The 27944-nt window shown below is 42.7% G+C and overlaps 2 protein-coding genes across 2 annotated transcripts in view; one reads left to right on the plus strand and one right to left on the minus strand.

The window, feature by feature from the left end:
- The window catches only part of LOC110488931 (platelet-derived growth factor C), a 71562-nt gene extending 63709 nt beyond the window's left edge, over nucleotides 1-7853 (minus strand). The window contains exon 1 of the mRNA XM_021561406.3: nucleotides 6839-7853. Coding sequence (XP_021417081.2) covers nucleotides 6839-7010 — 172 coding nt within the window. The 5' untranslated portion in view covers nucleotides 7011-7853. The remainder of the gene's footprint in view (nucleotides 1-6838) is intronic.
- The window catches only part of glrbb (glycine receptor, beta b), a 55850-nt gene continuing 29458 nt past the window's right edge, over nucleotides 1553-27944 (plus strand). Inside the window, exon 1 of the mRNA XM_036943055.2 lies at nucleotides 1553-1690. The gene's annotated coding sequence lies outside the window, so the exon portion shown is untranslated. The remainder of the gene's footprint in view (nucleotides 1691-27944) is intronic.

Raw genomic sequence — 27944 nt, forward strand, 5'->3', positions numbered from 1 at the left:
ATCCTTAAACACAGTTACAGGTAACCCAAATGTAATAAGTTTGGAAATGTCAATATAAGCTACATTGAGAGGAAGCAACCACAAGAAAAATGCTTTAATTACCCAACAATGCACTGATTATGCCAACAGTAATATTTACACGCCATATTTAATTCTCTCGTGTAGTCATTTCAGAAATGTTTTCTCCTCAAGACATTTTCCAAGGAAATGTCAGCCTATGCAATGTTTCATGTAATGACACAATAGTTACATGTAGCCTATTTCACCTCAATGACCCGAGTAAGGTCAATGTTTTTGAAAATGCCAAATTGATTATTTCAAGTGTGCAATGAGCACATAAACCACTGGCAGAAGTGCAGCTGAGAAACAAGAGGCTTGAGGAAAAGATGCTGCCCAGCAGTAGATGACAGGTATTTGCGCTGACAGGTTATCCTGACTTGAGGCAGACTAACTCCACCCTTCATGTCTAGACCGCACCGGGCAGACTTTCTTTTCTCTCAAAAATGTCAATGTTAGCGTTGGGCTATTTACAGTGGCGTGTTTATATGACCAAATTTATGTGCTCTTGATATTTTTGTCTCCTCTGGGAAACGTGGTGCTTGGAGTCAGTGGTCGGCTCCAAACCGAATTGATTTTCAGCTCTAGGCCTAATTCAAAGAAGGAATAGATGAAGAAACACTTGCTATATTGGATGTGCTGTAGCAATTGTTCAAAGGCAGCTGATAACATTCATTAAATTCTACTGCTATCTAAGAATCTCTCTTGAATTTAAGTTTCAATGAGGCATTTCATTTTGCAGGAAATAAGGAAAGTCTCTTACAATGGAGCAATAGGTTTTCATGTCCATTTTCCTGGTCTAGGATTGGTTGGCTTTGTGTGTCGAGAGTAATTAAGTCACAGGTGTAAACATGCAAAAAGTTACAAAACCAAATTGAAGATCTAAAACTGTTTTACGAACATGACACTGCTATTCATAATTTGCATGAATCCATAACTGGCATTGACACTCAGCATGCTGGCTATAGTTTGGGTCTGTAAGGCCTTGACTGGTAGATTAAGTTGAGGACACAGATGTTCCCTATCCACATAGTATAGGAAGACTATTCCCCACATACTCTTTAAAAGGACAAGAAGGGAATGTATTGTGATACAAAAAGAAAAGGAATGCACTGTTACAGAACTGTGGCTGGATGGGTGACCCTCCCCACAGGGACATATCAATGAGAATGTCAAGATTATTTGTTTGTGTCCCTGAAAAAAAGACACTCAGGATGCTGACCTGAAAAGGACATTGATTCTGCTGAAAACAATCGGGCCTTACAAAGTACCTGGGGGTAATGTTGATACTGCAAGTGAGAGAGAAGCCACCGCCTGCCTGGAGAGGCTTTTCTCTGCCAATGCAGAGCTTAAAAACCTGTGACCCAGTTCCCTTGAGAAACTCCCTCCTGCTTGGGGAGAATGTACACTCGCTGCCCAAAATGACAAACAGCAGGCAGGCGGTGGCATGCTCGCCTGCCAAATACAGTTCTCCGACGTTCAAGTTGTGCTGACAGCAAAAACATAGACACTGTTATCTACTGTTAGTCCTCACTTGAGACTCTGGGGTGGTGAGAGGGGAACAAGTCTACATGGACTGCTTGTGGACAGACTGACTGTGTTTGGGGTCTCAGTGAGGAAAGGCTCTTGTGTGGTCAGTATATTTTCTGGTCTATTTTTGTTGCAATGTCCTTACAAGTGGGTAAAAAATTACCCATTTTACTTTTAGGCATTTTTTTGTTGTTGGTGTAGGCCGACTACCTCAGTGCGAGTAACTAACTGTACATTGCTACAGTACATTAGTTCACCCTGAGAAACTTATTTAGAGAAGCATTTGTACCATTTTAAAGAATAACTTGATATTCCAAATCCTTTTGGTGTTGTTTCACCAGTTTACAGCTATCCCGTAATTTCAAATCAAATATGAACTTAACCACTATGGGATCCACTTAACACAACAACAGACTGGTACCGTGAATCCCAGCTGACAAACTGGTAGCTGTCAACAGACTGGGCTAACAGCTATATAAACCACCCTAGTCAGCACACATTGGGTAATCATTGCCTGATAGGGAGAGGTGTTACTTCCTAAACAGAGCAAAACATGCAATATGCTGACTTCAACAAATCCCACACCACGCACAAGGCTATGGGTTTGATTTGAGGAAATTGTGCCTGTCCCTGTAAGGAACTACACAGTACATTAAGTTTTTTTAAAAAGTTTGTCAAATCTCCAGATAGATAAGGGCCAGAGAGTGACTTGAGATTTGCAAGAATAACTTCAAGTTTGAATCAACTATCCATTGACGTCAACGCATGACACGAAAGTTCCACCTCCATGTACCATCTCAAATCCTATTCATGGTCTGAAGTGACCATTATATACCATTATGCATGTTGGTTCCTTATCGTCTGTTTGTTTGTTTGTATTGGGACCTGTTGAATGCACAATGCACTTCTGTGTCCCCAGACTAGAGGTCAACCGATTAATCGGAATGACCGATTAATTAGGGCCGATTTCAAGTTCTCTTGCGTTCTGTGCAACAGAGTCAGGGTATATGCAGCAGTTTGGGCCGCCTAGCTCATTGGGAACTGTGTGAATGTCACGCCCTGACCGTAGAGATCCTTTAAATTCTCTATTTGGTAGGTCAGGGTGTGACTAGGGTGGGAAATCTATGTTTAAATTTCTTTGTTGGCCGAGTATGGTTCCCAATCAGAGGCAGCTGTCTATCATTGTCTCTGATTGGGGATCATACTTAGGCAGCCCTTTTTCCCACCTTCTGTTGTGGGATCTTGTCTTTTTGTGTTGCATGTGTTGCGCCTAGCTTTTCGTTCGTTGAGATGTTTATTGTTTTTGGTGGAACATTTATAATAAAAAATAATTTTAAAAAATTACCCCCTTTTTCTCCCCAATTTCGTGGTATCCAATTGTTAGTAGCTACTATCTTGTCTCATCGCTACAACTCCCGTACGAGCTCGGGAGAGACGAAGGTCGAAAGTCATGCGTCCTCCAATACTCAACACAGCGCGCATTCAACCCGGAAGCCAGCCGCACCAATGTGTCGGAGGAAACACTGTGCACCTGGCAACCTTGGTTAGTGCTCACTGCGCTCGGCCCGCCACAGGAGTCGACGGTGCGCGACGAGACAAGGATATCCCTACCAGCCAAACCCTCCCTAACCCGGACGACGCTAGGACAATTGTCACGGCCGGTTACGACAGAGCCTGGGCGCGAACCCAGAGTCTCTGGTGGCCCTTAACCACTGGGAGGCGAACATTTAGAATTAAAGAAAATGTACAACTACCACGCTGCACCTTGGTCTTCATTTAACGACGGACGTTACAGTGCAGACCATTTCTTCCTAACAAAGACAGCCAACTTCGCCAAACGGGGGATGATTTAACAAAAGCGCATTTGCGGAAAAAAAAGCCCAATCGTTGCACGAATGTACCTAACCATAAACATCAATGCCTTTCTTAAAATCAATACAGAAGTATATTTTTTTAAACCTGCATATTTAGGTCAAAGAAATTCATGTTAGCAGGCAATATTATCTCGGGGAATTGTGTCACTACTCTTGCGTTCATTGCACGCAGAGTCAGGGTATATGCAACAGTTTGGGCCACCTGGCTCTTTGCAAACTAATTTGCCAGAATTTTACATAATTATGACATAACATTGAAGGTTGTGCAATGTAACAGCAATATTTAGACTTATGGATGCCACCTGTTAGATAAAATACGTAACGGTTCCGTATTTCACTGAAATAATAAATATTTTGTTTTTGAAATGATGGTTTCCAGATTTGACCATATCAATGACCTATGGCTCGTATTTTTGTGTGTTATTATATTATAATTAAGACTATGATTTGGTAGAGCAGTCTGACTGAGCGGTGGTAGGCAGCAGCAGGCTCGTAAGCATTCATTCAAACAGCACTTTCCTGCGTTTGCCAGCAGCTCTACGCAATGCTTCAAGCATTGCGCTGTTTATGACTTCAAGCCTTTCAACTCCCAAGATTAGGCTGGCAATACTAAAGTACCTATTAGAACATCCAACACTCAAAGCTATATGAAATACAAATGGTATAGAGAGAAATAATCCTATAATAACTACAACCTATAACTTCTTACCTGGAAATATTGAAGACATGTTAAAAGGAACCACCAGCTTTCATATGTTCGCATGTTTTGAGCAAGGAACTTAAACGTTAGCTTTTTTACATGGCACTTATTGCACTTTTATTTTCTTCTCCAACACTTTGTTTTTGCATCAATTAAACCAAATTGAACATGTTTCATTATTTATTTGAGACTAAATTGATTTTATTGATGTATTATATTAAGTTAAAATAAAAGTGTTCATTGTTCATTCAGTATTGTTGTAATTGTCATTATTACAAATATATACATGTAAAAATCAGCCGATTAATTGGTATCAGCTTTTTTTGGTCCTCCAATAATAGGTATCAGTATCGGCGTTGAAAAATCATAATCGGTCGACCTCTACCCCAGACAACCATGCATACGTGAAAAGCTACACATTTCCATTGGCCTGTGAGTCCTATTAACCCCCCGTAATCCCCTAATCTGTCTGTTTCAGAACAGCAGCCCCTGTGATCATTGGCATGTCTTGCATGTTCCTCGGCTTCCTGGACTGGTGCTGAAAGAGGCTACACTAGATTATCCCTAGGTAATCTGCATCTCGTACTAAAATGTGCAGCTGGGTTCTTGAAAAATAGTTTCAGAAGTTTGATTTTGAGGCAGTTTCATTTGGCTGAAAATGCAATGCCAACATTCACTTATCAAGCGCAAGAGCGTGGAAAAGTCACTGTAAACATTTAAGCATATTAACAAAATGTTAATTCATCAAGAAACAATCCAACCTGAAACCCAAAGTTTAATAAGTTACAATACAAGGTGAAGTGGTTTAATTAATGGCTGAGCCTCACTCACTGGAGATGTGAGCCAAGTGGAACAGAATGACAATGACATGGCCGATCGTTACTGCCTGACACACCTAGCGATTAGGACTCCATCTTCTGTAATAAAGATTAAAGCCTATGTATCAGGTTGCATAACAACGGTCAACAACAACAGTTCCCTTGGAGAAAGTTACTGTAGTACAGGGACTGCACTAGCAACCATGCTGAGACTGATAGTATAGGGACTGCACTAGCAACCATGCTGAGACTGATAGTAGAGGGACCACACTAGCAACCATGCTGAGACTGATAGTAGAGGGACCACACTTGCAACCATGCTGAGACTGATAGTAGAGGGCCACACTAGCAACCATGCTGGGACTGATAGTAGAGTGACTGCAACTCTCCCAGGACTGTCACTCTCCCAGTAACCACCACTAAACATGCCAGATAGGGCTAGCTTTCAGTATCAAATTGTCGCCGAGCATCAGCAATCAACCACACTGGAGCGCTGGTGAAACACTCACACGTCAGAGCCAAAGGTTAACGTTAGCAAGGGACTTTATTCTCATTCAACGTGTGGCCACTGTTTGCCAATGGAGGAGCTGCATGCAGGAATGTGAGATATGCAAATTAGGTGTTTGAGGTGAAGGGTAACCTAGCGGATGGCTGGCAGTTCGAATCCTGGGTCTAACGGGAAAAATGGGGTGGGAAGTGAGCTAGCAATCAGAGGGTTGCTGGTATCAAATCCTAGATGCCATTGCCTGTCGTTGTGCCCTTGAGCAAGGCACTTAAAACCCACAACAACAGGTCCCCGGGTGCCCAGTGTGGCAGCCCCCTGCACCAGTCCAAAACATGTATACGTATGTGTATGTATATGTGCCTTTCTGAGGGGTTGGGTTAAAAGCGAAAGTCACATTTCGATTGGACCTTATGTGCAATTGACCAATAAATTGATCCTACTCTTAAGAAGAATGCTTAATGTTTTAAGTAAGACATAGGGTGACATATGACCTTCCACAACATGAGGGGGCTGTGCATTAGAAACCATTTTGGTTGTTAATGACACTGTAATTATATGGTAATGACGCTGGTAAGTATTGAATAAACAAAGTTTGAGATAGTGAATCAGTATTAGTGTAAAAAAAATCTGCAAACAGTTTACATATAATAAACGAATGGAAAGAGTACATTGCTATAAGCCGCCTAGTGTATGCTTCATCAAATAATGTTAAATTAACTGCAAAATTACCTGGATGCAAAAGCATAGGCTAGTTATGAATTTATGCACAGGTGTGCACATCCATGCACACACACACACCTCATCACAACAATAGCTTGATTCCAAGTTCCACATGCTGGAAAGAATAAATTATTTGCAGAGATGATTAATTGGACAGTCTCTTAATGTATGTAATAATGTATGTAATAATGTATGTATGTCTTACCGCCATATTTATTTGACTTTAAAAGGGGAAATAACAATAAAAGAAAAAACAATTTGACAGTCTAAATCAGTGGGGTTCAGAGGATAAGTAAATTACATCACCTGGAATGACTACCATTGAATGAATGGAGCCTTTTACAATCATCGAGAAAACCTCTCTCAGGGGACATTACATTTCAGAGGGGTTTCCCCCTTAAACACACACCGGCACACTTGAAAGGTAAAGGTAATAATATCCACTTCCTATCCTGGATAATGCTGTTTGAACTGAATAAAACGTATTCATTCATTGCTGTTTAAACTCAAGCAAGATGTGCTTTGTAAGAGGAGTAGGTTTGAGTTCTGGAAGTTTATTGTTAAAGTCCTTTATTTCCAACTCAACCCATGTTAAAACTGACAGCTAAACACACATTCAAAACACGCAACTTACCGTTTTGTTCCTTTAAACTTGGTTGTTGGAATTTGCTGACATGACTTGATTCAGCTTCTGAGCCATGTTGTTGGAGAAGCGATACAAACAGGATTAATAATGGAAGGATCATTTGGATTAGTGGCGGACAGCGATTACAAAACACTGTTGACGAGACGTTTAGTATCACCATGCAAAAACGTTGTTTGGATGACAACAATGCTGTTTTGGACAAATTTGTAGCGGATAAACGCAGAGTAAAATCGACATAATCTCATTCAAATACAGTCCTTTGAAAAAAAATGAAACGTCAAAAAAAATCCCGTAATATCCACTAAAGGATAACTTTGAAATCAACGGCACGACAAACTGGTTCCGATACAAGTGCGCACCTGTGGGGTATATGGAAAATTGTCTTGGAAGTTAGAAAGTCACTGCTGCGCTTGAACTAAATTACATATCCACTTTAAAGTTCCATCAAAGGCACCAAATTACTTATATATTGAGTGAAATAAATCGTAAATGCTTAAATCTTTTTGTCCAATGAGAAGTGCGATACTGTTGCCTGCGCGCGACATTCATTAGTTTCCAAAGTCTCCGCCGTCTGCAAGTCCAATCCACAGATTTGCAGGCATTACAATAAACTTCACATTAACCGCAGATACCACAAGAGTGCAGTGCAATTCGATACAGTTTGTACAGTGGATGATATTGCAGAGCACACATAACTCCAGTTGTTTGGTGAGGTCTTGGCTCGGTGGCTGTTGACTGGAACTAAACTATGCTGGAGACTGGAGCTAAACTGTCGCTAAAAGTGAGACGACAAGGTCTGGATTTTTGGAAAAGCAGACTGCCAACTGAGCTGACGACACAACAGGTGCTATACAAAAAGTAAAACTTTCTAGTGAAGAAAACTACCAGGCAAGTTAACTGTTCAGTTGCTGCAGCTCTCCTGGTGTATATGTCCAGCTCTCCTGGTGTATGTCCAGCTCTCCTGGTGTTTGTCCAGCCAGCACATTTGGTTCCTTGGAAGTTGTGGGAACATAAGTTTTTGGTTTCCAGTTGGTTCTGGGAACAAAGCCATAAAACGGGTAAAACATAATGTTTTGTAAACATTCTGAGAAAGGAAGTGAACATTTCGACCTGTTCTGGGAAATAAATGTTTAAATTGCAGTGAGGTTCTCAGAATGTTTTACTATAGTTAACGTTACCTGAACGTTTTCCTGGGAGGTTTTATTGATGCTCTGTAGGGCGGAATTTTTTGGGCAATTTGGAGTTTTTGGAATAACTCCCTTAAATCTTGCATTGAATGTTTCAATAAGACTTTTAATAACACTGCTAGCTTATTTTGGGTTAACCTTCAAACTCCATGCAAACTCCATGCACAGACAGGGCACATGGAAATTAATTCCCAGGCATTAATCCTGCAAACACATTTATTTTTTATTGTGACACGGCATGAGTGAGATTTTAACCTATAATCTTCTGTTCTGTATTTGTCATTTAGCAGACACTTTTATCCAGAGCAATTTACAGTTACTGCATTCATTTTAAGATAGCTAGGTGGGACAACCACAAATCACAGTCAAAGTAAGTACAATGTTCTGTAATAAAGTAGCTATCAAGTCAGACCTAGTAAGGGGGAAAAAAGTAAAGTGTGAGTGATAGTTCACAGGAAGTTCACAAAAGGGGGGTGCTGTGGGAAAATTTAAGATACTTCGAACAGGCAGGGTTTCAGATGTTTTCGGGAAGATGGGCAGGGATTCTGCTGTCCTAGCTTCACAGGGAAGCTGGTTCCAGCATTGGGGTGCCTATAACCTTCTGTTCTCTATCCATGGAATTATTCCAGTGCCCCACCAGGATGGCGCTAGCGTGCCATGTTTTTTTAATGCATACAAAGCTGTTCATTTTAGTCTATTAAACAGACCCCATTTCAAAGGAAACAAGATCAGGTGTGGCCAATTACTGGGCTCAGCCATCACACCTTAACACACTTAACAAGATAGAGGATAGAGAGAGTTCTGTTGATGCTGAGAAAGGAATGTACAGTATATGTTTAAGTGATAATGTCAGAGAAGCCGGTGTTTGAAGGATATATTGGCACGGGTATTGTTAGGCCCGAGACGAGGTCGCCAATATATCCTCCAAACACCGGCTTTGAGGGCATATTCAAATAATGATTGACATGTTTTCATTATAAATGTTATTATAAATGTTATCCTTCCACAAGATATAGTCCCGACCTTAATCTAGGGTTTCTACCCAAGCAGGCTGGTCGTTCATTCTATCGGTTCGGTTGCTAGAGACGCGACCCATTCGTTCAGTCTTTTTGTTCTGTATCGCTCGTTCTAAAAGTTCCATTGCTATACTGGCTGGCAACGTTCTTATCCCTTGCTTGCTAGCTAGCCAACTACGGCAAATGTACAGTCACGTCAAAAAGTGCAGCCAGAATAACTGCAAAGTAGTTGTAGTAGTTAGCATTTGTTTAAGCTGTTTTCTAGAGACATTTATTTGGATACATCCATAACAATGAGCTAATGAAGTGCAATTTCGCCTGGCATAAAAAATATGCTCACCTGTCAGGACACTGTGTTGTTTAGAGGAGCTAGCCAACAGTATAGCTAACACAATCACTTCAAACTGAAGCTAGATACAACTAAGGGCTGTAACCAGGCACTCCATGTTGTGTCTTGACTAAGAACAGCCCTTAGCCGTGGTATATTGGCCATATACTACACCCCCTCTTGCTTATTGCTTAAATAACATTTTTAGAACATTCTCTGAACGTTACTGAAGTTTTTTTGTGATTTCTATGGAAAGTTTTCTTAATGTTCTCTGAGCAATTTGAGAACATGTCTTTAAATAGGACCATGAGGAAACCTGTAAGAAACGTTATGCTGAAGTATTGAAATTCCCACAGAACAACATTGTTTCTTAACGTTCTCTGAACTATTTGAGAACATGTCTTTAAATAGGACCATTAGGAAACCTGTAAGAAACGTTATGCTGAAGTATTGAAATTCCCACAGAACAACATTGTTTCTTAACGTTCTCTGAACTATTTGAGAACATTCCAAATGTCAAACCAGTTGGAGAACGTTCCTAGAACATTACCAAAATTGAAATTAAATGTAACCATGATTGAACTTTAAGGAAAGGTTCTGTTAAAGTATGTTATTTTGTTAAGTTGCTTAAATGTGCTGAGAAGGTTCCAAATCCAAGCAACTATCCTGCACAATTTCCAGAAAGTTGTGTGAAGGTTGTATGCAAAATAACCATAGGACTAACATGCTCTAGAGTCTATTTATGAATCCATGCCCCGGTGAATTTATGCTTGAGATTTGGCTGAAGCTCAATCCCATCTTTCTGCTGATATTCCGGGGTTTGTGAAAGTGGCCTTTTTCTACACATGAGAGGATCCGGATAAGAAAATCAGCACAAAATCATCTGTAAAACTAGAACCATGTGAGCTACACACTAATATGTCATGATATCAAAAGGGGAGATTCTCACAAACATGAAGGTGTCGGTTGTTCTACTCTACGAAGTACACAAGCTTCAGGGGAGTCTTCTGAAGGTAACCCAGTACCAATGTTGCCTATACATTGTCTCTGCTGAGTGCAAACTTGAACATTGTGCAACTTCCAGCTTGCGTTTACTGTGAACACTGAGGCTGCACCCCTTTTAAGTTAGAGTTTTAACAGTAGCCGTGTAGTCTACTGTGGCTATTTGATCATAATGAAGAAAAAAAGAAAAGAAAATGCATCCCATAAAATCTTAACATGGAAATAGCTCTTTTTGTCATTCAGCCTACAGTTGCATCCAATGTGTGGTGTTCAATGTTGGCCTACATTCCATGAGACTTTAGATTTTTTTTTTTTTAAACATGTAGAGCTTGCCATTAACCTGTTTATCCACTTGTCCTTCAGACAAGGTGACTGAACATGTTGTTGTGTTGTTTGATGCAATAAACCACTTCACAAAATAAACTGCAATATTATTCCCATACCATTATTACAGAGAATCAGACTAATCTTGCTACCCTTATTGAAGCCTTTCTCAAAATAAAACACGGCCACTTTAAGACAACAACAAAAAAACGCTTTTTACCTGACTCGCTTGTCTAGAAACTGGTATATTTTGTACACTTGTAGGAAGCAATCACTCCTCTATTGCTGACTACAAATGATCTATTACCGGGCTATTAACTCACTAACTAGCAAAGGATATGAACAAAATGTGCACACATTGCTACACGAAGCTCTCGCTTTGATCTCAAAACAAGTGCCCGCTAATGCTGTAAACACAGTCCAGTTCAAAGTAAATGGCACAGACCCATATATGGCAATGGTCTATTTGCATATATGCCTACTGCAGCTCTGATTGTTTAAAATCAAATAAAACTGTATTTGTCAGATGCGCCGAATACAACAAGTGTAGACCTTATGGTGACATGCTTACTCACAAGCCCAACAGTGCAGTTCAAGAAAGAGTTAAGAGAATATTTACCAAATAAACTGAAGTAAAAAAAATAATAAAAAGTAACACAATAAAATAACAATAACAAGGCTATATACATCGGGGTACGGGTACTGAGTCAATGTGCGGAGGTACAGGTTAGTCAAGGTAATTTGTACATGTAGGTAGGGGTGAAGTGACTATGCATAGATAATAAACAGTGAGTAGCAGCAGTGTACAAAACAAATGGAGGGAGGGTGGTGTCAATGCAAATAGTCCGGTGGCTATTTGATTAATTGTTCAGCAGTCTTATGGCTTGGGGGTAGAAGCTGTTAAGGAGCCTTTTGGTCCTAGACTTGGAGCTCCGGTACCGCTTGCCGTGTGGTAGCAGCGTACCCTGTGCGGTAATAGTCTATGACTTGTGACTGGAGTCTCTGACATTTTTTTGGGCTTTCCTCTGACAAAGCCTAGTATATAGGTCCTGGATGGCAGGAAGCTTGGCCCCGGTGATGTACTGGGCCGTACGCACTACCCTCTGTAGCGCGGTCAGATGCCGAGCAGTTTCCATACCAGGCTGTGATGCATCCGGTGAGGATGTTCTCGATGGTGCATCTGTAGAACTTTTTGAGGATCTGGGGACCCATGCCAAATCTTTTCAGTCACCTGAGGGGGGAAAGGTGTTGTCATGCCCTCTTCATTACTGTCTCGGTGTGTTTGGACCATGATAGTTCTTTAGTGATATGTACACCAAGGAACTTGAAACTCTCGACCCACTCCACTACAGCCCGTTGATGTTCATGGGGACCTGTTCGACCAACCTTTTCCTGTAGTCCACAATCAGCTCCTGACTAAGTACACACCCTGAGGGGCCCCAGTGTTGAAGATCACTGTGGCAGTAGTGTTGTTTCCTACCCTTACCACCTGGTGGCAGCCCGTCAGGAAGTCCAGGATCAGTTGCAAAGGGAACTGTTAGTCCCGGGGTCCTTAGCTTAGTGATGAGTTTTGTGGGCACTATGGTGTTGAATAGTGAGCTGTAGTCAATGAACAGCATTCTCACATAGGTGTTCCTTTTTTCCAGGTGGGAAAGGGCAGTGTGGAGTGCAATTGAGATTCTGTGGATCTGTTTGGGTGGTATGCGAATTGGAGTGGGTGAAGGGAATACGGAAGGATGCTGTTGATGTGAGCCATGACTAGCCTTTCAAAGCACTTCCATGGCTACCGACGTTGAGTGCTATGGGGTGGTAATCATTTAGGCAGGTTACGTTTGCTTCCCTTGGGCACAGGGACTATGGTGGTCCGCTTTAAACATGTAGGTATTACAGACTCGATCAGGGAGAGGTTGAAAATGTCAGTGAAGACACTTGCCAGTTGCTCCACGCATGCTTTGAGTACACGTCCTGGTAATCCGTCTGGCTCCGCGGCTTTGTGAATGTTGACCTGTTCAAAGGTCTTGCTCACATTGGCTAACGAGAGCGTTATCACACAGTCGTCTAGAATAGCTGGTGCTCTCGTGCATGCTTCAGTGTTGCTTGCATTGAAGCGAGCATAAAAGGCATTTAGTTCATCTGGTAGGCTCGCGTCACTGGGCAGTTCATGTCTGGGTTTCCCTTTGTAGTCCGTAATAGTTTTCAAGCCCTGCCATATCCGATGAACGTCAGAGCCAGTGCAGTAGTATTAAATCTTAATCCTGTATTGACGCTTTGCTTGTTTGATGGTTCATCTGAGGGCATAGCGGGATTTGTTATAAGCATCCGGATTAGTGTCCTGCTCCTTGATAGAGGCAGCTCTAGCCTTTTGCTCGATGCAGATGTTATTTGTAATCGATGGCTTCTGGTTGGGATATGTACGTATGGTCACTGTGGGAACGACGTCTTCGATGCACTTATTGATGTAACCGATGACTGAGGTGGTATACTCCTCAATGCCATTGGATGAATCCCGGAACATATTCCAGTCTGTGCTAACAAAACAGTCCTGTAGCGTCATCTAACCACTTCCGTATTGAGCGAGTCACTGGTACTTCCTGCTTTAGTTTTTGCTTGTAAGCAGAAATCAGGAGGATAGAATTATGGTCAGATTTGCCATATGGAGGGCGAGGGAGAGCTTTCTATTTATCTCTGTGTGTGGAGAATAGGTGGTCTAGAGTTTTTTTTCCTCTGGTTGCATGTGACATGCTGGTCGTGCTGAAATGAGGTGGAACGGATTTAAGTTTTCCTGCATTAAATGCCCCGGCCACTAGCAGCGTATTCCAGCTGATAGCGAAACTCAAGTCGCACCGCATTATTTCTGCCTCATGCTCAAATTCATGTTGTTACTCCTAGGAACAGAGAAAGTAAAATATTCCTCGATAAAAAACGCAAGCCTATAGATACACTTTCCAACTAATTTATTACTGTTGCAGTGCTTGTTGTAGCGCTGAGTGGAAATAGGAAGAATGCACATTTTATGGCTTATAAAAGTGTTGAACACAAAGTGTTGACAGTGCTGAATAACTTAAACATGAATGAATTCATAAAAACAGCATCTCTTTGCTGTATTATTTGACCGTCTCTCTCTAGTCATGGTTTTAAATGTTTTGAAATCTCACAGTATCAGCTTAGCTGTAGCTTTCTTTTATGCCTGCTACCTAACTGCAGACACGGTTATCTGAGCCATCCGATTGGCCAGCGGTAGGCCTACAGTGCACTATATTTGCTCTCTGGGCTCCCGGGAAGGCAGAGTGTGTGCCTTCAGACACATGCAATGGTTCAAAATGGCAGCAGTTTGCCTACCTGGCGTGCAGGGCAGCTGAATCGGGTGCACCTGCCCTAGACAAATAAAAAAAATAGGAACACAAGACTTCATTGTTTTTTTTTTACATAAATGTTTGTCAATCGACTAGGAATGCCTTGGAGATTGACCAGTCAATCGCGACCTACCAGTTGGTGACCACTGCTCTAGGAAGTTGAGGGAAGTTCAATCGTGCTTCTCTCTGTCGCCTGATATTTCTGTGCTGCAGTCCCAGGCGGAGCTGTGCCCAGTTCAGAGGGAGCATTGCCAAGTACCGGCTGTAAAAATTGCAAAAAGGGCATTGAGTTCAAATGTGCCATGAATAACATGACCAAACATGGGTCTAAAATATGTTTTCTTTTTTTCCTGAGTTTTCTTCTATCTCTTAGATATCGGACAGACACTTTAAAACCTGTTTTTTTTACTGTCTGTTTTGCCATTTATGTTTCTGATAAAGTAGCCTACAGTAACAAACCATGTGTGTCCATGATGCGTAATGCATTGTGCCTGAATTGAACTACTGTATCTACTATAAATTGGATAATTAATCTTCATTATAATCACATCATAAATGATATCAGCTAGATTTTGCATCAATAGAGCGATAATGGATGGCACATTTGAGTCAAGCAATGTTAATGCAATAGGTCACAATGTAATGTATAAAATATAATTTCGATCAGCTAGTCCTCTTTTTCCCTCTTTGTTTTTTCCTACCCATTGCTGTTAAACATATTTCTTGTGATATCATGCCATTAAGGGTTAATATAATTGTGATATTGGCACTGTAGGCTACACATAACTTTCCCATTTCAACAATGTGAATACTCATTCCTTAGTCTCACCATCATTGCCCAGAACTTTTCATCATGGGGAAGTTAGAATAATGCCTAATGCCTGTTTGGGGAAATGTTTAAGAACTCAAAATGTGTCATTTCAAAGCTGTAGACACCGCTGTTACCATTTCCCCCTTCTGTTCCCAATTTCCATTCTCCAGCACAATGCTGTACCTCATCATATGTGTTTCATGTGGTTACTCTCATCTCATTGTCAGTGGAATCCTCATATGTGTGTGTGTGTGTGTCCCTGTATAAGTATACCAGCAGACAAAGCAATCAAAGGGAGTTGCAGACACATTGAACCTATTCACCATGACACATGATGCAATGGCAGAGCAACTTACCCCTGTCTCACATTGGTGAGACATTGCAGCCTCAGAGAGAGGGAAAGCCTAAAGATATCACCACCTGAAAAGTATGAGAGGTTTTAATGTTTTTAATCAAAGTTAACGGCAGATAAGAGATTGCATGGCTGTGATACACGGGTTGGTGTGTTGCCTCCATGGAGTGTGGCATATAGAGGTCCTCTTGTGCCTTCTGTAAGGGCCAAGTCCCTTTGTGTAAAGAAGAGTATCACATTCCACCCATGCAAAAGCCTGCAGCAGATGTCAGCACTTCACATTGTGGAATCTCTCTCTCTCTCTCTCTCTCTCTCTCTCTCTCTCTCTCTCTAGTGCACACACACACACACACACACACGCACTCTGCCCCTGAGCAAGGCAGTTAACCCACTGTTCCCCGGGCGTCGAAGACGTGGATGTCGATGAAGGCAACCTCTCTCATTCAGAGGGGTTGGGTTAAATGCGGAAGGTACATTTCAGTTGAGTACATTCTGTTGGACAACTGACTAGGTATCGCCCTTTCCCTTTGTAAAGCTAACCTTGTGGGGACATACAATTTAGTCCCATTCTAAATCCTATTTTCTCTAACCCCTAATCATACTCTTACCCTACCCTCGTACTCTTACCCTCAAATTTGTGTTTGTTTACTATTCTTTTGGGGATTTCTGGTCTCCACAAGAATAGTTGAACACATACACATACACATACACTTAAGCATGCACACACATACACCCTCTTTCTCTCCCTCTCTCTCACACACAGGCACATACTCTTTCACCCCTGGAGGTTTTGTCTGTGAAAGCTTGGTATTTTGTCTCCCTGTCCACATGTGATTGCTGCTTCCATGGTGGTCTCCTGAAACACAGAGACTGATACGAAACATGCAATAAACAGAGGAAATTAGAAACAAGACGGACCTTTGGGTCACTGCAAGCATACAAAGACATGCACGCCAGAAGGCTCTGCAGTAGGCTGGATGTAATTGTATACAAGTGAAAATCCACAGCCTCTAAGCAGAGCAAAATCCCATTACGGTCCATTTGCCTTTTTGGGACACACTGTCAAATAAATGCCCCATTCCTTATGTATTCGTCACGGTGAATGTAAGATATTATTTTGTTATAGGTGAATTACAGTGAAAACTGTATGAATGGATCATAGTACATCATTATCGTACCTTGAGGAGAGGTTGAGGCTGTTTTGCTGACTTCATTTGTACGTTACTTTTTTTTTTTACCAGCCTTGCTATTGAGTGCTCCGCTGAGCCGTTACCATTTGAAGCTACAAAGAAATAATTGAGCACCTTTAAAGTCAGATGTTGATCTACACAAAACGGTGACTCTCCTTGAATCTTACAGTATGTCACAGTCACAAATGTCCTTCAGCAGTATTATTTTGTTACAGTGGAGTTTTGCTTTGAGGCTAGAGCCCCCTGGTGGTAGCCCCTGAAGCTGCCGCTCAAATCTTGACAATTAAAAAAAATATATATATATTTCACATTTATTTTACCAGATAGGCTAGTTGAGAACAAGTTCTCATTTACAACTGCGACCTGGCCAAGATAAAGCATAGCAGTGTGAACAGACAGCAACACAGAGTTACACATGGAGTAAACAATTAACAAGTCAATAACACAGTAGATTTTTTTTTTTTTTAACAAATAAAAAAATAAATGGCTGACTATGTCTGGTGTTGGAGACCATTACTCATGGGCAATCTCCAATCACACAGAAGGGTTTTGTATGTCATATAGTTACAGTGTCCAGTCAAATATATGGAAAGTGGTATTCCATTTCATAACTGTTAGTAATGTATTTTCCCTGTATTCTGATCCAACAGGTAAACACTGACAATAGGCTGGGCAAGTACGGCACGGAAAACTCTACGTATGTCGACTCAATAGGAAATTGCATTTAAAAAACTAAATGGCTATAACCCTCGATTGAATTGAATCACAGCCTGTGTGTGTGTGATGGAGAGAGGGAGAGTGCGACCTTGTTTGAGACAAGGAAGAGATAACGAGAAAAAAGCATGTGATCAATATGGAAAGGGAGAACCCAGCAACAGAGGAAAACACCAATTCCATGCATGTCTGTGTTCTTAGAAAAACCTGATTACCAATGGCCTTGACTGATAAGTCTAGCTAGCAGGCCTCTCCCTTAGCCATCAACAATCAGCCTTTGATTACCATATATCTCGTTCTCTAAATAAGACCAATTTGTCAATGAGAAAACTACCAAAAATATTTGATCGGTAGAGATCTAGATAGTGTCTGGTAGGCCATCACCACTAATCCATTTCCCTCTGAACGTCTTCAATCTTTGCATCTTCAACATATACTGTAGGAATGTGAATCCCTTCTCCTGGTGCCTCTGCCACCTCAATCACCAATCAACTGTTCATCCACTTTATCAGCACTATTTGCCACATGGTTAGTGCTTGTCCCTGTCAATGGACATATTTCTCACCATTATTACTCCCAATAACTAGACAGGTACACACACGTTTCACGCACATGCACGTGCACACACACACACACACACACACACACACATGTTGAATGGCGCTGGAGGAGATGGCTGCCGTTTTACCAGCTCCTAACCAATTGTGCTATCATGTGTTTTTTCATGTTATTTGTAACTTCTTTTGTACATAATGTTTCTGCCACTGTCTCTTATGACCGAAAAGATCTTCTGGATATCAGGACAGCGATTACTCAACTCGCACTGGATGGATACTTTTTCTTTAACGAGTCAGACACAAAGGATTTACTTCAGACACTGGACAAGGCTAAATCCCTGTAATTCACATGAAGAAGAGACAGAGATATCGGGGACGTAGATCGGGGTGCCTTGTAAGATTCCGATGGCGAATGGGTAATCCCCCTCTACCATCAGTCTTATTAGGCAACGTGAATTCATTGGATTAGACGGGACATTAAAAACGGTAATATCTTATGTTTCACTGAGTCGTGGCTGAACGATGACATGGATAACATACAGCTGGCTGCATTTTCTGTGCATCAGCAAAATAGAATAGCTGCCTCTGGTAAGACAAGGGGTGGCGGTCTGTGTCTATTTGTAAATAACAGCTGGTGCACAAAATCTAATATTAAGGAAGTCTCAAGGTTTTGCTCGCCTGTGGTAGAGTATCTCATGGTAAGCTAAAGGCCACACCATTTACCATCTATATTTTTCGTAGCTGTCTTTCTACCACCAGAAACCAATGCTGGCACTAAGACCACAGGCCATGGGCAAACAAAGAAATACTCATCCAAAGGCGGCGCTCCTAGTGGCTGGGGACTTTAATGCAAGGAAACTTCCATCTGTTTTAACTCATTTCTACCAGAATGTTACATGTGCAAGCAGAGAAAAAAACCTCTAGACCACCTTTACTCCACACATGTACAGAGACATGTACAAAGCTCTCCCTCACCCTCCTCCAGTGCATCGATGACGTCATCCCAACATTGACCCCAACCAGAAGCCATGGATTACAGGCAACATTCACACTGAGCTAAAGGGTGGAGGGTAGATTATTTGGAAAATGGTTCCGGGGGAGATGGCCGCCGTTTTACGGTCTCCTAACCAATTGTTCTATTATGTGTTTGTTTTTTCGCAATATTTGTAAATTATTTTGTACATAATGTTACTGCAACCGTATCTTACGGCAGAAAAGAGCTTCTGGATATCAGGACAGCGATCACTCACCTCAGATTAGACAAAGAGCTTCTGGATATCAGGACAGCGACCACTCACCTCGGATTAGACAAAGATTTTTTCAACAACAACAACAACAGCAGCAAGCAGGACTCACACGATATTCTCCAAACACCCCACAGGGCAGACATACCAATCATTCGCAAATTGAAGCGACGCAGAGGAAGAAGACCCGGATGCCTCGTCCGGACCCGCAGAAGCAACTAGGAGAGCTGCCGTAACCATCAATATTACTCGCCAACGTGCAATCATTGGACAATAAACTAGACGAGGTACGATCACGAATATCCTACCAACGGGACTTCAAATATTGGTGCACGAAATCTAAGGAAGTCTCTAGATTTTGCTCGCCTGAAGTAGAGTATATTATGATAAATTGCAGGCGGCAATACTTGCCTAGAGAGTTCTCAGCTTATACTTTTTTCGTGGCTGTTTATTTACCACCACAGACAGATGCCGGCACTAAGACCGCACTCAGCCAGCTGTATAAGGAAATAAGCAAACAGGAAACCACTCACCCAGAGGCGGCTCTCCTAGTGGCTGAAGACTTTAATGCAGGGAAACTTAAATCAGTTCTACAAAATCTCTATCACCATGTTAAATGTGCAACCAGAGGGATAAAAAAATCTAGATCACCTGTACTCCACACACAGAGATGCGTACAGAGCTCTCCCTCGCCCTCCATTTGGTAAATCCGACCACAACTCTGTCCTCCTGATTCCTGCTTACAAGCAACAATTAAAGCAGGAAGCACCAGTGACTCGGTCTATAAAAAAAGGTTCAGATGAAGCAGATTACAGGACTGTTTTGCTATCACAGACTGGAACATGTTCCGGGATTCTTCCGATGACGTTGAGGAATACATCACATCAGTCACTGGCTTTATCAATAAGTGCATTGAGGACGTCGTCCCCACAGTAACTGTACGTACATACCCCAACCAGAAGCCATGGATTACAGGCAACATTCGCACTGAGCTAAAGGGTAGAGCTGCTGCTTTCAAGGTGCTCTACTCTAACCCGGAAGCTTACAAGAAATCCCGCTATGCCCTGCGACGAACCATCAAACAGACAAAGCGTCAATACAGGGCTAAGATTGAGTCATGACATTTTCAACATGTCCCTGATCGAGTCTGTAACACCAACATGCTTCAAGCAGACCACCATAGTCCCTGTGCCCAAGAACACAAAAGCAACCTGCCTAAATGACTACAGACCCACGGCACTCACGTCCCTAGCCATGAAGTGCTTTGAAAGGCTGATCATGGCTCACATCAACACCATTATCTCAGAAACCCTAGACCCACTCAAATTTGCATACCGCACAAACAGATCCACAGATGATGCAATCTCTATTGCACTCCACACTGCTCTTTCCCACCTGGACAAAAGGAACACCTATGTGAGAATGCTATTCATTGACTACAGCTCAGCGTTCAACACCATAGTGCCCACAGACCTCATCACTAAGCTAAGGACCCTGGGATTAAACACCTCCTTCTACAACTGGATCCTGGACTTTCTGATAAGCCGCCCCCAGGTGGTAAGGGTAGGTAACAACAAGTCTGCCACTCTGATCCTCAACACGGAAGCCCCTCAGGGGTGCCTGTTCAGTCCCCCCCTGTTCTCCTTGTTAACACATGATTGAATGGCCAAGCACGACTTCATCACCTGATCACTGACAACGATGAGACAGCCTATAGGGAGGTTGTCAGAGATCTGTCCATGTGGTGCCAATATAACAACCTCAATATCATCAGGACAAAGGAGATGGCCCAGTACATCACTGGGTCCAAGGTCCTGCCATCCAGGACCTCTATACCAGGTGGTGTCAGAGGAAAAGACTTCAGCCACCCTAGTCATAGACTGTTCTCTCTGCTACCGTACGGCAAGCAGTACCGGAGCGCCAAGTATAGTTCCAAAAGGCTTCTTAACAGTTTCTACCTCTAAGCCATTAGACTCCTGACCCACTCCCCCAACACCCCTGCCACTCTCTGTTTATTGTCTATGCATAGTCACTTTACCGCTACCTACATGTACATATTATCCTCAATTACCTCGACTAACCGGTGCCTCGGTACTCCCTGTATATAGCCTGGCTACCTTTATTTTATTGTTGCTCTTTAATTATTTGTTATTTTTCTATTTCGTATATTTATTTTTTACTTCAGTTTATTTTAGTAAATACTTTCTTAACACTTATTTTTCTTAAATCTGCTTTGTTGGTTAAGGGCTTGTAAGTACGCATTTCACTGTAAGGTCTACGCTACACCTGTTGTATTCAGCGCATGTGACAAATTACATTTGATTTGATTTGATACACACACACCACATTTCAATTGAACAACTGAATCACTAATTGAAGACTGAATCCTTAGGGATAAACAAAGGCCTACCAAATAATCAAAGTGATATACACTACCTCTACCACTACCTCTACCACTATCTCAATTGTTTTTTTAAACCTATTTTTCACCCCAATTTTGTGGTATCCAATTGTAGTTACAGTCTTGTCTCATCGCTGCAACTCCCGTACCGATTCGGGAGAGGCGAAGGTCGAGAGCCGTGCGTCCTACGAAACACAACCCAACCAAGCCGCACTGCTTCTTGTCACAATACCCACTTAACCCGGAAGCCAGCCACGCCAATGTGTCGCAGGAAACAGCATACACCTGGCGACCATGTCAGCGTGCACTGCGCCTGGCCCGCCACAGGAGTCTACCACTACCTCTACCACCACCAATATTAAACATTTTTGCTGCCTTTTAAGCATTCTAGTACAGTTAAATAGTTAACACACACACACACACACACTGATCAAAAAGTTATTTTGTTGGCATTTACGTATGTCTCCATTACTAGTAAAACATTATCAAAACCTATTTCTTTCACTTACTTGTTCATTGGTTCAGTCTCAACCAGGATTTCATCATACATGTCAAGCATTGAAGTTTCAGCTCTGTCTGTCCGTGCCCTCTCTTCCTCGGTGTACACGGTCACTGTGTCCATTTCCATCTTGTCCAGCTGTGTCTGTAACATTTAATGTAAAACATTTTTATTTTGTATGCATCGAAGTAGCAGTCGACATAGTAAAGAGGCCCAGAGAGAATGCCTCCGAATCACTTGTTCGCTCTCTTGAAGAGTACTTTTGCAAGTTTTAACCCCACGGTATGTGTTGGAAGTTTTGTTGAGCAGGCATTTCAATGCCATGACAGAGGGTATCATGTCTGCTGCAGACGCAGTTAAGCTTTTTTCTCAAGTCAGTTGTTCGAATGTAGTTAGGAGTGTTCATGTTTACAAGTTTCAAACATGTTCTCAAATGCCATTGAAATGGCAGCAGCGGTGTGAGAACCAGCACATTCTGGAGCAATACGGCTTTCCTTAGTACGAAATCCTTGTCTACCCACTGTGTTGTCAGACTCAGCATGCTCATGGGGCTGACATCGCTGGTCCAAATGTCAGTCGTGAAGTTAATAGCAGTGACGCACATAGCAAGTAGCTCATAGATGTGCGTTTCAACAATACTGAGTAACTCCGGTAGGGCAACATCTGAAAAACAGTGCCTACTTGGTAGTGTGTACCGGTGCAAGACCAGTTCATTCACGACAGAGAACGGTTGATTGTCAAGGGCAATGAATTCCATTATCTTGGCGTTAATAGATTTCACCTTTGAGTTGTCTTGCTGAAATGTTGTTACTCTTTCAAATGACTGCTTGACTTGAACTTGTTAAGTTGTTGGAAGTGCGCTCTTAGTATTTTTATGCTTTTGTTCTGTGTAGCGCTGTATTTTTTTGTGGCGTCATTACGTCATCTACCTACGTTATATAGGTATGCAGGTCAGCTTTGACATCGGTTAGCATTTTTAGCTAATATCGGCCGATTTCGATATGCTTACCGATATATCATGCATCCCTAACCTCTACCAGTACCTCTACCACTACCACTATCTCTACCACTACCTCCACCACTACCTCTACTTCTACCTCTACCTCTAGCACTACCTCTACCACTAACTCTACCACTACCTCTACCAACACCTCTACCACTACATCTACCCCTACCACTACCTCTGTCACTACTTCTACCTCTACCTCTACCACTACCTCTACCTCCATCTCTACCTTTACACCTACAACTACCTCTACCTCTACCCCTACCTCTACCACTACCACTATATCTACCACTACCTCTACTTTTACCTCTACCTCTACCACTACCTCTACCTACATCTCTACCTTTACACCTACCACTACCTCTACCTCTACCTCTACCCCTACCTCTACCACGACCATTACCTCTACCACTACCTCTTCCCCATATTGGTCCCCATAGTGTCGGTCTGAGGCAGATTGGACTAGTTCCCCACATTGGTCCCTATAGTGCCGGTCAGATTGACAGGCCATGACAAAAATATGTCAATATGGGATTAGCAAATCTAATGTGGTATTATATCTGGCAGGCCACATTTTGTTATCAGTAAGGACTTTGAGTTGACACGTTCTTTGTTTGAATGATCATAAAAATTATACAATGTACTTTTCTGGATTTTTGTTTTAGATTCCGTCTCTCACAGTTGAAGTGTACCTATGATAAAATTACAGACCTCTACATGCTTTGTAAGTAGGAAAACCTGTAAAATCGGCAGTGTATCAAATACTTGTTCTCCCCACTGTATATGGGATACCGGTCCATGTGCGGGGGTACAGGTTAGTCGAGGTAATTGAGGTAATATGTACTGTCCATGTTGGTAGGGATATAGTGACTATCCATAGATAATAAACAGAGAGTAGCAGCAGTGTAAAAAAGAGGGTCAATGCAAATTGTTTTATGGCTTGGGGGTAGAAGCTGTTAAGGAGCATTTTGGACCTAGACATGGCGCTCCGGTACCGCTTGGCATGTGGTAGCAGGTAGAACAGTCTATGACTTGGGTGGCTGGAGTCTTTGACAATTTTTATGGCCTTCCTCTGACATCGCCTGGTATAGAGATCCTGGATGGCAGGGAGCTCGGTCCCAGTGATGTACTGGGCCAAACGCACTACCCTCTGTAGCACCTTGTGGTCGGATGCCGAGCAGTTGCCATACCAAGCGGTGATGCAACCAGTCAGGATGCTCTCGATGGTGCAGGTGTAAACCTTTTTGAGGATATTTATTTATTTTATTTTAACTTTGTTTAACCAGGTAAGCAAGTTGAGAACAAGTTCTCATTTATAACTGTGACCTGGCCAAGATAAAGCAAAGCAGTTCGACACATACAACAAAACAGAGTTACACATGGAGTAAAACAAACATACAGTCAATAATACAGTAGAAAAACAAGTCTATATACAATGGGAGCAAATGAGGTGAGATAAGGGAGGTAAAGGCAATAAAAAGGCCACGGTGGCAAAGTAAATACAATATAGCAATTAAAAACACTGGGGGTGACCAGTGAAATACACCTGCTGGAGCACGTGCTATGGGTGGGTGCTTCTATGGTGACCAGTGAGCTGAGATAAGGCGGGACTTTACCTAGCAGGGTCTTGTAGATGACCTGGAACCAGTGGGTTTGGCGACGAGTCTGAAGCGAGGGCCAGCCAACGAGAGCGTACAGGTCGCAGTGGTGGGTAGTATATGGGGCTTTGGTGACAAAACGGATGGCACTGTGATAGACTGCATCCAATTTGTTGAGTAGGGTGTTGGAGGCTATTTTGTAAATTACATCGCAGAAGTCGAGGATCGGTAGGATGGTCAGTTTTACGAGGGTATGTTTGGCAGCATGAGTGAAGGATGCTTTGTTGCGAAATAGGAAGCCAATTCTAGATTTGATTGGAGATGTTTCATGTGAGTCTGGAAGGAGAGTTTACAGTCTAACCAGACACCTAGGTATTTGTAGTTGTCCACATATTCTAAGTCAGAACCGTCCAGAGTAGTGAGGCTGGGCTGGAGGGCAGGTGTAGGCAGCGATCGATTGAAGAGCATGCATTTAGTTTTACGTGTTTTTAAGAGCAGTTGGAGGCTACGGAAGGAGAGTTGTATGACATTGACTCTCATCTGGAGGGTAGTTAACACAGTGTCCAAAGAAGGGCCAGAAGTATACAGAATGGTGTCGTCTGCGTAGAGGTGGATCAGAGACTCACCAGCAGCAAGAGCAACATCATTGATGTATACAGAGAAGAGAGTCGGCCCAAGAATTGAAACCTGTGGTACACCCATAGAGACTAACAGAGGTCCGGACAACAGGCCCTCCGATTTGATACACTGAACTCTATCGGAATAGTAGTTGGTGAACCAGGCGAGGCAATCATTTGAGAAACCGAGGCTGTTGAGTCTGCTGATGAGGATATGGTGATTGACAGAGTCGAAAGCCTTGGCCAGGTCAATGAATACGGCTGCACAGTATTTTTTCTTATCAATGGAGGTTAAGATATCGTTTAGGACCTTGAGCGTGGCTGAGGTGCACCCATGACCAGCTCTGAAACCAGATTGCATAGTGGAGAAGGTACGGTGGGATTCGAAATGGTCGGTAATCTGTTTGTTAACTTGGCAATCGAAGACCTTAGAAAGGCAGGGTAGAATAGATATAGGTCTGTAACAGTTTGGTTCAAGAGTGTCCCCCCTTTGAAGAGGGGGATGATCACAGCTGCTTTCCAATCTTTGGGAATCTCAGACGACACGAAAGAGAGGTTGAACAGGCTAGTAATAGGGGTTGCAACAACTTCGGCAGATAATTTTAGAAAGAAAGGATCCAGATTGTCTAGCCCAGCTGATTTGTAGGGGTTCCAGATTTTTCAGCTCTTACAGAACATCAGCTGACTGGATTTGGGAGAAGGAGAAATGGGGAAGGCTTGGGCGAGTTGCTGTGGGGGGTGCAGTGCTGTTGACCGAGGTAGGGGTAGCCAGGTAGAAAGCATGGCCAGCCGTAGAAAAATGCTTATTGAAATTCTCAATTATAGTGGATTTATCGGTGGTGACAGAGTTTCCTATCCTCAGTGCAGTGGGCAGCTGGGAGGAGGTGCTCTTATTCTCCATGGACTTTACAGTGTCCCAGAACTTTTTAGAGTTTGTGTTGCAGGAAGCAAATTTCTGCTTGAAAAAGCTAGCCTTGACTTTTCTAACTGCCTGTGTATATTTGTTCCAGCTTCCCTGAAAAGTTGCATATCTCGGGGGCTTTTCGATGCTAATGCAGAACGTCACAGGATGTTTTGTGCTGGTTAAGGGCAGTCCGGTCTGGAGAGAACCAAGGACTATATCTGTTCCTGGTTCTAAATTTCTTGAATGGGGCATGCGTATTTAAGATGGTGAGGAAGGCATTTTTAAAGAATCACCAGGTATCCTCTGCAGACGGGATGAGGTCAATATCCTTCTAGGATACCCGGGCCAGGTCGATTAGAAAGGCCTGCTCGCTGAAGTGTTTCAGGGAGCGTTTTACAGTGGTGAGTGGAGGTCATTTGACTGCTGACCCATTAAGGATATGAGGACCCATGCCAAATATGTTTAGTCTCCTGAGGGGGAATAGACATTGTCTTGGTATGTTTGGATCATGATAGTTTTGAAGCTCTTGACCCGCTCCACTATTAGGTACCAACGTGGGGAGCCTGTCTAATCTGCCCCAGACTCATTGAATAATAGAAAAGGAACTGAAGCTCTGGGTTATATGTGAAATAGGATTTGGAATAGATTCCATTTTCTTATTCTTTGGAAGAACATAAGGCCCATTTAAAAAGGTGATGCAAACTGTTCCTCGGTAATACCTCTTGGCTAGACGTACAAAGGCGAGGGTCATAAACCACATAGTTTGATTCTCTTTGATGTCCGACTGTGTCAGAGAGAAAGGATTGTCTCCACCTCAGAGGTCAGCTTTGATTCACTGTTGGCTACAATGTGGAGGTACACTGCACACCATAGATGCACACCACACTGCACACCATAGATGGTAGAGAACCTCTACTCCCAATGTCCTGATGCATGCATTCCTGCACACACACACACACACACACGCACACGCACACGCACATACTCCTCACCAGAGAGAGAATGCTGGAGGGCATCCACACACACACACACACACACAGACACACACACACACACACACACACACACACACACAGAGCGAAACACACACTCGCATACACACTGACACTGTGTTTGTTGGCAAACAAGCATGTATTTGCTCATGCAAACTCCCTCTCCCTCACAGACTCAACATGTAAAGTGGTGGTCCGATGTTTAATGACCTGAAATAAAAGATCACAGAAATGTTCCACATGCACAAATTACATCACTGTTAGTGTGTATTTCTTATTTGCCAAGATAATCCATCCACCTGACTGGTGTGGCATATCAAGAATATGATTACACAGCATGATCATTACACAAGTGCACCTTGTCCTGGGGACAATTAAAGGCCACACTAAAATGTGCAGTTTCGTCACACAACACAATGCCACAGATGTCTCAAGTTTTGAGGGAGCGTGCAATTTCCATGCTGACTGCAGGCATGTCCACCAGAGCTGTTGCCAGATAATTTAATGTTAATTTATCTACCATAAGTCGCCTCCAACGTTGCTTTAGAGAATTTGGCAGTACGTCCGACCGGCCTCAGAACCGCAGACCACCTGTAACCATGCCAGACCTAGACCTCCACATCTGGCTTCTTCGCCTGAGGGATCGTCTGAGACCAGCTACCCGGACAGTTGAAACTGTGGGTTTGCTCGACCGAAGAATTTCTGCACAAACTGTCAGAAACCAAACTGTCAGCTCCTCTGCATGCTCGTCGTCCTCACCAGGGTCTTGACCTGACTGCAGTTTGGCGTCGTAACCGATTTCAGTGGGCAAATGCTCACCTTCGATGGCTGTTGGCACGCTGGAGAAGTGTGATCTTCACAGATTAATTCCGGAATCAACTGTACCGGGCAGATGGCAGACAGTGAGTTTTGTATTGTGTGGGCGAGCGGTTTGCTGATGTCAAAATTGTTAGCAGAGTGTCCCATGGTGGCGGTGGGGTTATGGTATGGGCAGATATA

The sequence above is a fragment of the Oncorhynchus mykiss genome, chromosome 14 (genome assembly GCF_057628025.1).
Source record: "Oncorhynchus mykiss isolate SJ-2025 chromosome 14, ASM5762802v1, whole genome shotgun sequence".
Taxonomy (NCBI): Eukaryota; Metazoa; Chordata; class Actinopteri; order Salmoniformes; family Salmonidae; genus Oncorhynchus; species Oncorhynchus mykiss.